The 12,153-nt window shown below is 44.2% G+C and overlaps 1 protein-coding gene across 2 annotated transcripts in view; it reads right to left on the bottom strand.

The window, feature by feature from the left end:
• Nucleotides 1-863: 863 nt before the first annotated feature.
• The window catches only part of GRIN2B (glutamate ionotropic receptor NMDA type subunit 2B), a 205,629-nt gene continuing 194,339 nt past the window's right edge, over nt 864-12,153 (bottom strand). Inside the window, exons 10-13 of one of the 2 annotated variants that reach the window (XM_005421891.2) lie at nt 9,303-9,463; nt 6,241-6,428; nt 4,577-4,815; nt 864-2,775 (exon numbers count right to left, since the gene is read on the bottom strand). In XM_005421891.2, coding sequence (XP_005421948.1) covers nt 868-2,775; nt 4,577-4,815; nt 6,241-6,428; nt 9,303-9,463 — 2,496 coding nt within the window. In that variant the 3' untranslated portion in view covers nt 864-867. The remainder of the gene's footprint in view (nt 2,776-4,576; nt 4,816-6,240; nt 6,429-9,302; nt 9,464-12,153) is intronic. The other variant, XM_031057703.1, reaches the window with a different exon arrangement.

The raw sequence follows: 12,153 nt of genomic DNA, 5'->3' as shown, positions 1-12,153 counted from the left end.
TAAGTTTGGGAAACCAACCCTGGAGTCAGGGAGGCTCAAACTCACACTCCACTTCTTTTCTCTCTCTCCCACTGGTCTGCCATAGATTCAATGGCTGTAATAGCCATAGTGAAACCACTAGCCTGACCTGCAGACAAATCTTCCCTCCCTCCCTCCACACCCCCCAGCAGACAATTCAAAATTTTAGCGTAAAATTTCTCAGCATATACGTAAATATATATATATATATATATTTCAGCCCTAAACCCCCATAGTCTTCACAAAATAATGTAACAAGAACCTCAATATACCTAACATGTAAGTGCATCATCAAGTTAGTGTTGTTATTCTCCCTTCACTTTCTCCACATCAAACACTACTCTCTTCTAGGCAGTTTTAGGAACAGTTGCCTGAGCAAGCATATTTTCCTGCATGTCCATTACACTGCTGCTGCTGCCTCCTCCTGTCACACACACACACGTAGATGTGTGCGCACATGCCTTTCCCTGCTGAGAGCCAGCAGAAGTGAACACTAAAGTCACTGCTGCTTCTCCTCAGCCCACCCCTTCCCTGCCTTTTTCTCTGCTTCCTGAAACCATGAGCAAGGATATCCAACTCCGACATCACTGTAAAGTGCAATGGCCAGGAATGGAGGAGAATGGGAGGAGCGAGAACATGGAAAAAGAGATAAAATGGGAGGCTTGGGAAAGGAGGAGGAGGAGGGGAAACCAAAGAGGTGGCACTTGTCACCAGTGCTGCACTACTCACAACTCCAGTATCCCACAAACTAAGGACGACTCAGGAGAGTAGCTGATGGGATTGATCCCACCCCACCCTCCCATGTTCCACATACATCCCCAGTCCCTCCCCGCACTCTTCCCCTCTCACTCAAACGTCAGACTCAATACTGGAGAGTTTCTCATAAACATGCCCGTTGCTGGAGCCATTGAAAGCCCTGGGGTTTTTGTTGTTAGGCACACAGGGGTTGGACTGGTTCCCTATACAGATGTCCTTCTGGAAACGGGCTGGCACAGCCCCATGAAGGGCTGAGACCACCGGCTTGTTGGTGGTGACAATGGCTCGGAAGTCTGGCCTGGCTTTGGGCCCTCCTGCCACCACAGGCTGCCTGAAGAAATAAGATTTGCTGCCGTGGAGCAAGCATTGGTCATCCCCAAAAGTGGGGATGAAAGGGTTTTGGGTGACCCGGTCGGGGTAGAGCGACTTGCTGAGCATGTAGCCCCCACTGCTGCCGGGGTTGTTGTGGTGGTGGTAGCTGGTGGCGGGCACTGAGGACTTGTTGTTGGCAAAGGTGGTCTCACTGGCTGGCATCTCAAACATGTGGGCGTAGGGGCTCCCCTCCAAAAAGCGGCCCTTGTCCTTGAGGCTGACGCTGCGGGGGGCCAGGGCCGAGTCATCCTTCTGCAGGTCCACAAAGGTGTCGTAGGAGTGCTGCCGGCGGAGTTTGTTGCGGTTCTTCTTCTGCACCTTAGAGGCAGAATTGGAAGGGCTCTGAGGATATTTGGAGGAGGAGGTGGCACTGGTGGCCACGGGCACAGGGGCAGGCGGCTGGTCCAGCTCTTGGAGGGAGTTGTCCTCACTGATGTCGTACAGGTTGCCCGCTTTCTTGCAAGCCTCACAGCGGATGCAGGCCTGGCGGGTGGAGTTCTGCCCCACCGTTGATGGCGTGTAGTTGTGCAGCTTAGAAGGGCAACTGCGGCAGAAATTAGCCCCACTCCGGTCTTCCCAGTCTAGATTGGTCAGGTTCTTCTCCCATGGCGCTGGGACCCCGCTCACAACGCTATGCTTGTGCTCATTGCTTCCACCAAACTCGCCCGAGCCGTGCTTGTGATGGGCCCTGTTAGTGCAGGATCCACCCCCTCCTCCTCCCGAGTCACGTTTAAAGTCATCTCCCCGTTCTTTGTAGATATCCGTCAGGTCCACATGTTCCCAGTGTGGTGAGTTCTCCTTGGTCCGAAACTGGTCAAGGTAGAAGTCCCGTAGCCCTTCCTTGTCCCTGAAGTAGCGCTTGTGGTCAGGTGAGCGGGGTGGGCGCCGGCGGTAGGCCAGCTCTATCTCATCAAATTCCCTCCGGGACTTGGCGGAGGCTGGGCGCTTCTTCAGGCTGTCCTTGTACTGCTGCTTCCGCCTCTTGGCTGCATTGCCCTCAATGTTGCCATAGGTGACCGTGTGAGTGGAAATGTCAGAGACGTCTGAGCGGATCAGGTCGTCGTGGGTCCCACTGCCCCCGTAGCGGTCACTCTTGAAGGAGAACTTGCCATAAAGGTCACCCAGCTGGCTGTGCTTGGCAGGGGGTAAGCCCAGGTCCAGGGGCTTCTTCCCAATGGAGCGCGACTGGGCGTTGAAGGGCGGGTTGTCACAGTCATAGAGCCCGTCGATGGAGCTGGTGCTGCCAATGCTATGGGGGCGGTGGTGGTGGTGGTAGTGGTCCTGATACACATTGCTGTCCTTCAGCTGGAGATTGCCAAAGGTCCTTTCCACCTCACTAATGTAGTCACTAAAGAGGTTCTCCTCGCAGGGGGGGTTGTTGTAGGATTTGCAGTCCGAGTGGGTGAAGCTGCGGCGGTGCTCAGAGATGTCGTAGACAGATGACTCGCGGCGGATAAAGTCCAGGGCACTCTGTGGTGAGCCATTGACCCCTGACAGGTTGGCCATGTTCTTGGCTGTCCGAAGCAGGCGGAGGATGTTGGAATGGGTGTTGTTCATAGTTGCTGTGGGGGAGTTCATTGCTGACTGGCGTTCTTCAATGGCCACGCCATGGATGCAGCTGTAGATACCCTGAAATGAGAGAAAGAAAGGAGGTGAGCGGTCCTGCAAAGAATACACAGAGGGGGACCAAAACTGGGAAGCACCCTGTGCATCAAGAGTCTGTTCCTGTAGGATAGTAGGGCCTATCAGCTTTCCATCATGAAGCACAATCAAACCAAATGAAATCAGATCTGCTCTACCAACCCTTGCTGTTTTGACCCTCTTTCTTGACCCTCACATTTTTCTTTTCCCTCCATTCCTCTTCCTCTGCTTTGTTTCAAGTTGTATCTCCAGGATGCAGAAATGCCTGCTTGCATCTGTAAGAGTTAGTCAAATCTAGTAGGTATAACACAGAATTGCAAATGGAGACAATAATATCCTTGGGAATAAAATAATCGAGACAAATGATTCTGTGGGGATGAGAGGATCAAAGTCTGTTTTGGGCCCTGAAAATCAGCTGGGCATCAGTGAATCAATGAGACAGGAGCTATCTTAAAAGGGAACAGCTTCATTTGTCATAAACTTAGCTACCTTTATCACCAGTACAGATTAGAAAAGGAAACAAAGAGCAGAACTCTAGAATAGGTATTTAGGTATTTTGCATGTGGTTGACTGAGGTACAATAGAATTCTTAATTGCATTTTGTTAAATTTAACAGTGATAACAGGGCTCTAAACCATTGAAAGCAGAAGTCCTCTATTCAACCTCAAGTCAGACAACAGAAAGGCCCAATTTCTCCACATTCTCCACAAGCTCATTTCACCCATGACTTTTTGCAAGGGCTATCCCTAGGAACAGAACAAAAAGGGCTCCTTTATTCCCTGACCTTCCAAATGGTGCCTGATGATTAATGTCAATTGTGAAATAGACACCATCACATCATGGTTTCTCAGCAGCTAGCAGATGATGAACACTTTTCAGACCTTTCACCAACCTGGCCTAGGTCTAACAGATAACCACAGAATGAAATAATCTATTCTTAGCTTAGGGTCACCAAACACAATGCCCCACCTCATCTCCAGACTAAACCACATTAGAAACTAACAATATAGAAGAGAAGCTGTGCCCTTGCATTCTAAAGGCTTTGTCATTTCTCTTCAATATGTTATGCAGCAATTATATACTCCTTGTACAATCAAAGTAACTTCTGCTACATCAGATGCTGAGCTAAAAAATGCCAAGGTTTGACCCCACTTCAGAATAGATCAGGAGAATGGACCAGTGCCTTGAAAGAAGGAAAATAAAGCTTCAAATGGGATGCTGCTAGCAACACTAATAGTAGAAGATGACTCAGAAATGGCTAGAATCTGTTTTAAATGTAAATGTTGTACCCTAAGGCAGATTTGCATAAAGCAATTGCTAAGTTTATGTGGTCATCCTCTGTAAAAAGATTTCTGCATAGTTCAGGGCATGGTTTTCGGTTAAGGACTTCTGACTGTCAATGAAGGCACACTTCTAGTTAACAAAAGGTCAGCTGAAAAGCTGTAATTTAGAGGACAATGTAAAACTCCTGAATTTCTAATCATGCCATCCATCATTACTTGATTACAACTCACAACTCACTTTGGAGGAGCAAACAGTAACAGTTAACTTCTCTTTTCCTTTGTTTTCATCTCCATGTGAAATTTCCATTTCCTCTACCATAATCCAGCAGAGACCAGAGGTGTCACAGAAAAAAGCTAACACGTCTTTGCAATGTTAACAGTGCAAAGATGACACTGTGCAGACTGCCACCGGTGTATTAGACAGTCTTGGTGGATATTCCCATCTCCAGTACCTAGGACTGTGTAAATAAAGCCTTTGTTTGTCCCTGGCAGTTAATGGCACTCACCCTGCTGATGGAGAAGACCACACCAGGCTTGCCAGAGCAGACACCCATGAAGCAGTGGCGGAATTGCCAGTAGAAGAGATGCTCACAGATGAAGGTGATGAGACTGAGGGCCATGGCTGCTCCCAACATGTAGAAGACACCTGCCATGTTATCTATATCCAGCTGGCTGCTCATAACCTCATTCTTCTCATTGTGACAAATGCCAGTGAGCCAGAGAGCTTCCAGCTCCTCCATCTCCCCTAGAATGACAGGAGGAAAGAAACAGGTTAGATAATCCTGCAATGACTGAAAAGCTCAAACTGGGGCAGACTGAAAGCAAGAAGCTGATCTAACACAATTTCCAGTCTCCACATTCTTTTTCCACATCTCCAACATCCATAAAATATCCTGACTGGCCTTCTGTGCCATTTGTCACAGGAAAGTCAACAGGATTTTTCCAAAGCCTGATATTAGCCATAACAAGCTGTACCACAGGACACAGCTATGATTCTTTCTGGATGTCTACAATGAGATCCTGAAACAGTTGTCCACCACATGACTGAAGACCTGGCCTCACAAACTTCCACTTTCATTAAGTCAATGAAGGGAAAACTTAGTGACTGATAGTGGTAGACAAAAATTAAACACTTCTAGATGAAAACATTGTATGTTTCCAACTCGGAATCAAAATATTGATTGTTTTCAATCAATTTTTGTTTCCATCATATCCATAGCTCATTAAAACCAGGTGCAATGTTCCAAAAAACATTTGAGTGTTTTTACTTGTTTTTCTTCCCTTCAATTCTGTCCAAATTCAACACTTAAAAGGGCTTTGACCAATCAAAAATTTTACTAATTTGTATCAGCTATGAGCAAATGTTCTGTACTCTAATTTCATACACCACTTACTACCATTATGGTGCTTTCATGAGGGATGAGAGAGAGAAAAACACTCACACGCATGCATGAATATTGGGACATTCAGAATAAACTAATTTTGCAGGATGACAAATTGTTTCATGTTTTTAGAAGAGTTTGTTTTTCACATTTTCAATCTCCGGTCCAGAGGCAGGGGGAAAAAATCCATGCATTTAAGTAGCGTCATAACAGAGTCTTTGAAGCTTTGTGGAGTACTTATGTCCTTCTCTGAAATAACACATACTAGGCTTTTTAAGAAACAGAACAATCTGTCTGTCAGGTGGCCAATTTTCTGAAGTATGTCCAAGCCATGTTCTTTCCATATTTATAGTACTATATGTTATTTTCAGATTTCAGGGGAGAAAAAGAATACTTATAAATATGGAATAACCACAGACAGTCCAGTACAATTAGTGGGTTTGGTCATGGCAAAACCTCAGAGCTAGTGAAAAATTCACACCAGAGTTCTTGTTTTTACAAGATATTTTTCACATAAGATATTTTTCAAACACACATCTGATCTTGTTCTATGAAAACTTTAGTGCTTTTGGCACTAAAGGCTTTTGATGATACTGCTACCCTGCATCAATAACAAGAAAGAAGTGACATTCCCGCATTTTTGGTGTGTTGCCTCTAAAAAAACCCTATTAATAATTCCATGTTCTCAACTCACATCTGAAGCACCAGAGCTAGAAGCTTCCATTTCTTACATGCAAAACTCAGTATTTCTAAGGAAAATTCCAGCACTTCTCTTTCTTGTCACTTACCATCTCCAAAAAGCTGTAGAATTGCAAGATCAACCTGGCGCTTCCAGCCTGAGTCCTTCTGGATGGCAATGCCATAGCCAGTGGAGGCAAACACTTTCCCACTCCCAATTGTCACCAGCTTGCAGCCTTCATCTCTGCCAGCCATGTAGTTTAGCACTGCTGCATCATAAATGAAAGCATCCAACTTCCTGCACAGAGGCAAGAAACAAGAGGGTATAGTACAGAAAACATAACACCTGCATGAAATCAAAGGTGGTTGTAAGGAGCTAAGGAAGAAATTAACCTCTTTAAGATGGTCTGCAATATGTGATGTAGAATCATAGAAAGCTTTGGGTTGGAAAGGATCTTAAAGACTCCTTAGTACCAACTCCCATGACATGGGCAGGAACACCTTCCACTAGATGAGGTTGTTCAGAGTCCTATCCAGCCTGGCCTCAAACACTCCTAGGGATGGGGCATCCACAACTTCATCGCCTCACAAGTAAAGTGCCTAACCACCATCATGCAAAAGATTTTTTTTCCTAATACCTAATCTTTCAGATTGAAACCATTCCCCCTTGTCCGGTCACTGCATGCATTAATAAAGTTTCTCTCCAGCCCTCTTGTAGGTTCCCTTCAGGAAAGTCACCCTAAAGTCTTCTCTTCTGAACAATCCCAATTCTCTCAGCCTTTCCTTGTAAGGAGATCTGCTCTATCCTTTTAATCATCTTGGTGGCTTCCTCTGGACTCGCTCCAGCAGGTCCATGTCCTTCCTGTGCTGGGACCCCAGAGCTGGATGCAGCACTGCAGGTGGGGGTCTCACCAGTGCAGAGCAAAGGGGCAGAATCCCCTCCTTCATCCTGCTGCCCACGCTCCTTTGGATGCAGCCCAGGATACAATTGGCTTTCTGGGCCGAGTGCACATTGCTGGGTTGTGTCCAGCCTCTTGTCCACCTGCACTCCCAAATCCTTCTTGGCAAGGCTGCCCTTGATCCCTTCATGCCCCAGCTTGTATTGATACCAGGGGTTGCCCCAACCCAGGTGCAGCACCTTGCATTGGGTCTTGTTAAATCTCATTAAATCCTCATGTGCCCACTTCCATCCCTCTGGATGGTATCCCATCCTTCAGGTGTCATCTTCACTTTCACCATAGTTAGATTAAAATCTAAGCCTAAAGCTGTTTTACAGGTGAATCTGGGTTATAAATGAGGATTGTCTATTTCTTTCTGACTATGTGCTAATCATCATTTCTGATCTTAAAGGAAATTTGGAATACACACATACTGCAAGATAAAGATGAATGAAGAGGAAGTCAAGGGGATCTATATCCTTAAGAATATCTTATATTTCTCTGCTGCCTTTCATCTCAAAAGAATCTAAACTGCCTTATAAAATATATCAATATTAGATAGCAAAGTAGGGATTGAAGTAAGGAAACTATTTTCTCCAATTCAAATACTGGCATGACTTAGCTGAGAAAAACGATTTTTTTTTCAAATCAAATACAGTCAGTTACTGTGAAAAGTACTACCAGATCTTCACCAATGTGAACTGGCCACGAGAGCAGCTTTATAATTTACCCTGTTGAATTGGTCTTTGTTGAAGAATTTTCAGCTGAAAATCACAACAAAAATTATGTTTCAATACAGAGAAATCCCCATTATGGACTGTGCAGAGAGTACAATGACATGATGAGAGCCTTTTCACACTGCAACAAATTGATTTGGATGTGGGGTACAGTCTCAGGAGGCTGCATCTTCCACAAACCCAAAGACAGCTGATGAGTAAATCCTCCCACTAGATCTGAAATAAACATTTTCTGATAAATGACCTAAGATCTTCCAGTTGCACATTCTCTCTCACATACTATGTTTACAATACACCTCCTGCACATATATTTACAGTATGGTGATTATCTCAGTTCAAGTGCTTATCTGTGAGGAAGTCTGTCCAAGGGTGAATATGAAGCCAGGATGATATCTATCACAAGTGATGACCTCTATCTCATCCATATATTTCCAGGACAGTGCATATTTATTTCCTGAATGACGACTATCCTGGCAAATGTACCTTCCCAGGATGACATCCAACTATGGTACAGCCATTTGCAATGGGCTGCGGGCCTCTGAACCTGGCAAGCAGGTTTAGGAATATTCAGTCAATCTAGTAATTAAATTGGCTAAACATCTTAATTTGTGCTTTGAAATGAACTTTCTGCTAAGAGTACAACATGAGTGTAAGCAAAAATGTTTTTTATTCACTGTGTCTGGGTTCTGACAACCAAAATGGTCAGTTCTGAGAGCAGGTCTTTAATTACAAAGGACAAAGGCTTGCAAAATGTCATTTTGAGTTAGGTCCTCTGCAGATTCATTGTTATTAAAATAGGATGAGGTATTCAAGCATCCTTTTTGCTAATGATTTTTCCCATGTCTCCAAAATTACCCAAGGAAACATTTACATTTTTATACTTCCATATTATTCAAATAATGTATTGTTTAGCCCTTGATACTAAAATATTCCAGCGAGTAGGCTACTTCCAAACTATTTGCTTCAAACCTACCTTCCATTATACTGTATTAGCTGGTGATACACTGGGGTGGGATTAGTCTGACAGCTTCCTGATTAACATAATCTTTTATACACAGAAGGAGGGAAAACAAAGGAATTTCCAGATGACAATATAAATGCTCTGAAAAAAACTTTGTCCACAGAGACCTGTGAGCTTTTCTTCTGTATGCATAAAACCCATCAGCATGAAACATCTTGATGAAGCAAGGTCTTGGGGACCAACACACACATGGATTATGTACACAGGGATACAGTAGATTCTCTTTTTTCTCTTCTTTTAAATTCTTATAAACACAGCAAAACCAGAAACTTTTATACAGATATCAATACAAAAACCTGGCAAAAAGAACCATGGAGTCACTCTCCTGTGCTACTGTGCTGTGTTTGGTCTGGCTATACTTTTAACCATGGAATGACAATTGAGGCTCATTTTTCAAACCCTAAAACTTAAATTTTCCAGACAAGCATGCAAAAAGTCAGGTTTCTGTGGTGAGTAAGCATGTAAGAAAGCCTCACCCAGTCTTCAGCGAGAACAGAGCATCGTCCACGCCCCTCTGATTGAACTTCACCATGTAGCTGTGCATTTCAGGGTAGTTGTTGCGGATGTTCCTTTCCGTGCTGCCATTGGGAACCGTCCCGAAGCGGAAAGGGGGTGAGAAGTCATTTGGTTTCTGGAACTGAAGAGACAGAAAAAGGAATATTTCTCACAGTCTTTCAGATGGAAGCAGTCATCTGGTTGGGAGAACATCAGAAGGTTGATCTGATTTTATTTTACTCCCATGTAGGAAACATAATCGAAAAGATATTTTATTGTTTTCAAACATGAATATCTCTTATTAATGCTGAAGACACAAGAAATAAATCTGAGCAAGCTGTTCTTTTTCTCTACTCTGGATTAAGTGCATGAAATAGTCAGTGATCAGAGATTAAGTAGGAGGTTAGATAAAAGCAAAAAGGAAAGGGAAAATGTAACGGTGGTGCTGGAACACAGTCAAGAAACGGTTTCCAATAAAATCTATGTGATGTGCTTTTTATCCACAAACTGTCATTTAGTTCCTAAGAAGTATCTTTTTCAGCTCTGTGGATGCCTTTACACTTCCTGGTCCTGACAGAGATAGAAAAGTAATTAATGAGCAGAGATGCCTCTCAGCACACCTCACACCCACTTCACCAAACAAATTATTAGCTTTCAAAGTTTTGGGCAAATGTCCCAGATAAAATGCTGTTAGTGGCTGCAAGTTACTAGTTACATTTGATGCCCAGAACAGAGCTGGCAGAACACTCCAAAGCTTTTGCTGCTCACAAGAAATACATTCATCATATCATTCCCCCATGGCTGCAAGCCTGTGAGATTTCATATGTCACTTGCTTAACTCAAGTCATAATCAGTGCTCTCTGGGATTTTATGAGGAGTAAAATTTAGACTGTCAATTATAAAGACTGCTTAAAACCCCTAGAACCAGCAGATGAGAAGGAGCAGAGAACTACAAACCAGGAACTGAATAAGCAGTAAAGAAAAAGATGCAAAGGTAGGTTAAATGGAAGGAAGCCTCCTCCTCTCTGGATATATCAAGCAGTAGGTTGCCTGGTGTTATTTCTTGGCTCCCAAGTGTGACTGTGTATTTCTATGATCCTGAGAAGCCCACTGACAACAGGCTAATGGTCGGACCAAAACCATTTAAGAGCAGAAGTGCACCTAGTTCATGAATACGTGCAGTCATGCACTGCCACCTTCTACAGGGCTGCAATCCACAGATAGTTCCAGCTTAAAACACGTGCAGATGACCCTTGTTCTTGAGCTCTACTTAAAGCCATTTTGGAACTTGGTCAGCTCAGCTGAGGAGGCCAGAGCCCCTAGAGCAGTGTATCTCGCTCACATCTCAGCCATGAGGACAGCTAGAAGCTGGGTCTGTGGATAGATGAACACACTGTTCACCTGTTTCTGTGCACCAGCCAACTCATCTCCAGTCTGGATGGCAAGAGGGGCTAACTTGAATGTGCATGTGAGTGTGTGAGAGAACATGTGTCCTACTGTTTTAAGCCGATAAAAAACATTGGGGCTGTTTTTCTGAACTCAGGTTAGTGCATCACCAACAAAACAGAAGTTTCACACAGCATAAAACAGACAGTAAGGTGTCTCTTAGAACTCTGTCACACCTCTAGGGAGGAAGACAAACTCACAGCTATCAAAGACTGTAATGAAAGCAAACTTTGATGGGAGAAAAATCACCGCAGCATGCTAAAATTATTCTTTTTTACTAAGCTGATTAAAGCAGCAGCCTAGGGGACCCATCACAAGGAGGGCACTGCCATGCCAGACACAAAGAAACACAGTCTCTCCCCTGACATGCTAAACCAGGAGATTGCAGCGTGGGCAACTTGCTTTCCCAGAGGCTGCAGAACCCCACCTTAAAGGCATACAGGACATTCCCATTCCCACAGAGCCCTCTGACAGAGTACAGCCAACAGGAGAAGCATCAGGCAGGCCTGACCAGCATTTGTGTGACTGAGTTTTGGCAAGTCCATTTTATACTTCCACCCTCCATTCCCAGTGATACAGTCTCTGCTTTTGTCTGCTTCCATCCTGATGCCTACAAACTGGAGTAAGAAGATTACAAAGGCAGGCATTTCCCTGTGATAAGGGAAATAATCCCAACTGTGAACTATCTTTTGTCCCGATGCTGCTCCAGAGCCCATAATAACAGTCACAGGTGAAAGGATCCAGAATCTCCTGGTCAATCAATAAATAAATGAAAACATTTCTCTTGTAAGAAATTACCATTTCTGGCAACAGGAAAAGCACATTTCTAGAGAAAGAGGTCAGGTTGATGACTTCTTCAATTTCACATACTACTCATTCACTCACCAATCCTTCCTCCTGCTGATTCCTTAGTCAGAATAGATCTTCAAATGCAAATCACTCTCCACACACCAACATGCACACACACTTCAGCAATACCTTGGTGAACAGCAAGATAGGAAATGATAATAAAGGATCCATATGGGGCCCACACCAGACAATTTAGCTTGAGTGCCCAAGAGGAACACAGATCCCCAGCTAACCTAGCTTAATGTTTACAAAGCTGAGAGTAACCAATGTCCAGCTGACTCCACAATCCATGCAGCCAGAGATAAGCCCTGTAACTATTTCTCCATATTTGAGAAGTAATAGCAGTACATGCATGCAGCTTTCTGATAGGAGATAGCAGTTCAAAAATCCCCATGTGTGTCTCTTGGCAGTAAGTGGGCACAGCTCAGTCAAAGGATGAAGGGATCTCCAGTGAGTTCTCTGGAGTCAGAAACTATTGCATCATTCTGAACTAACTTCTGTCCCACACAGCTCATCCTGAGGGAACAAGAAGACATG

Source organism: Geospiza fortis, unplaced genomic scaffold, assembly GCF_000277835.1.
Source record: "Geospiza fortis unplaced genomic scaffold, GeoFor_1.0 scaffold173, whole genome shotgun sequence".
NCBI classification, from domain to species: Eukaryota; Metazoa; Chordata; class Aves; order Passeriformes; family Thraupidae; genus Geospiza; species Geospiza fortis.
Note: the sequence above shows the minus strand (reverse complement) of the source record. Positions and strands in the feature narration are given on the sequence as shown.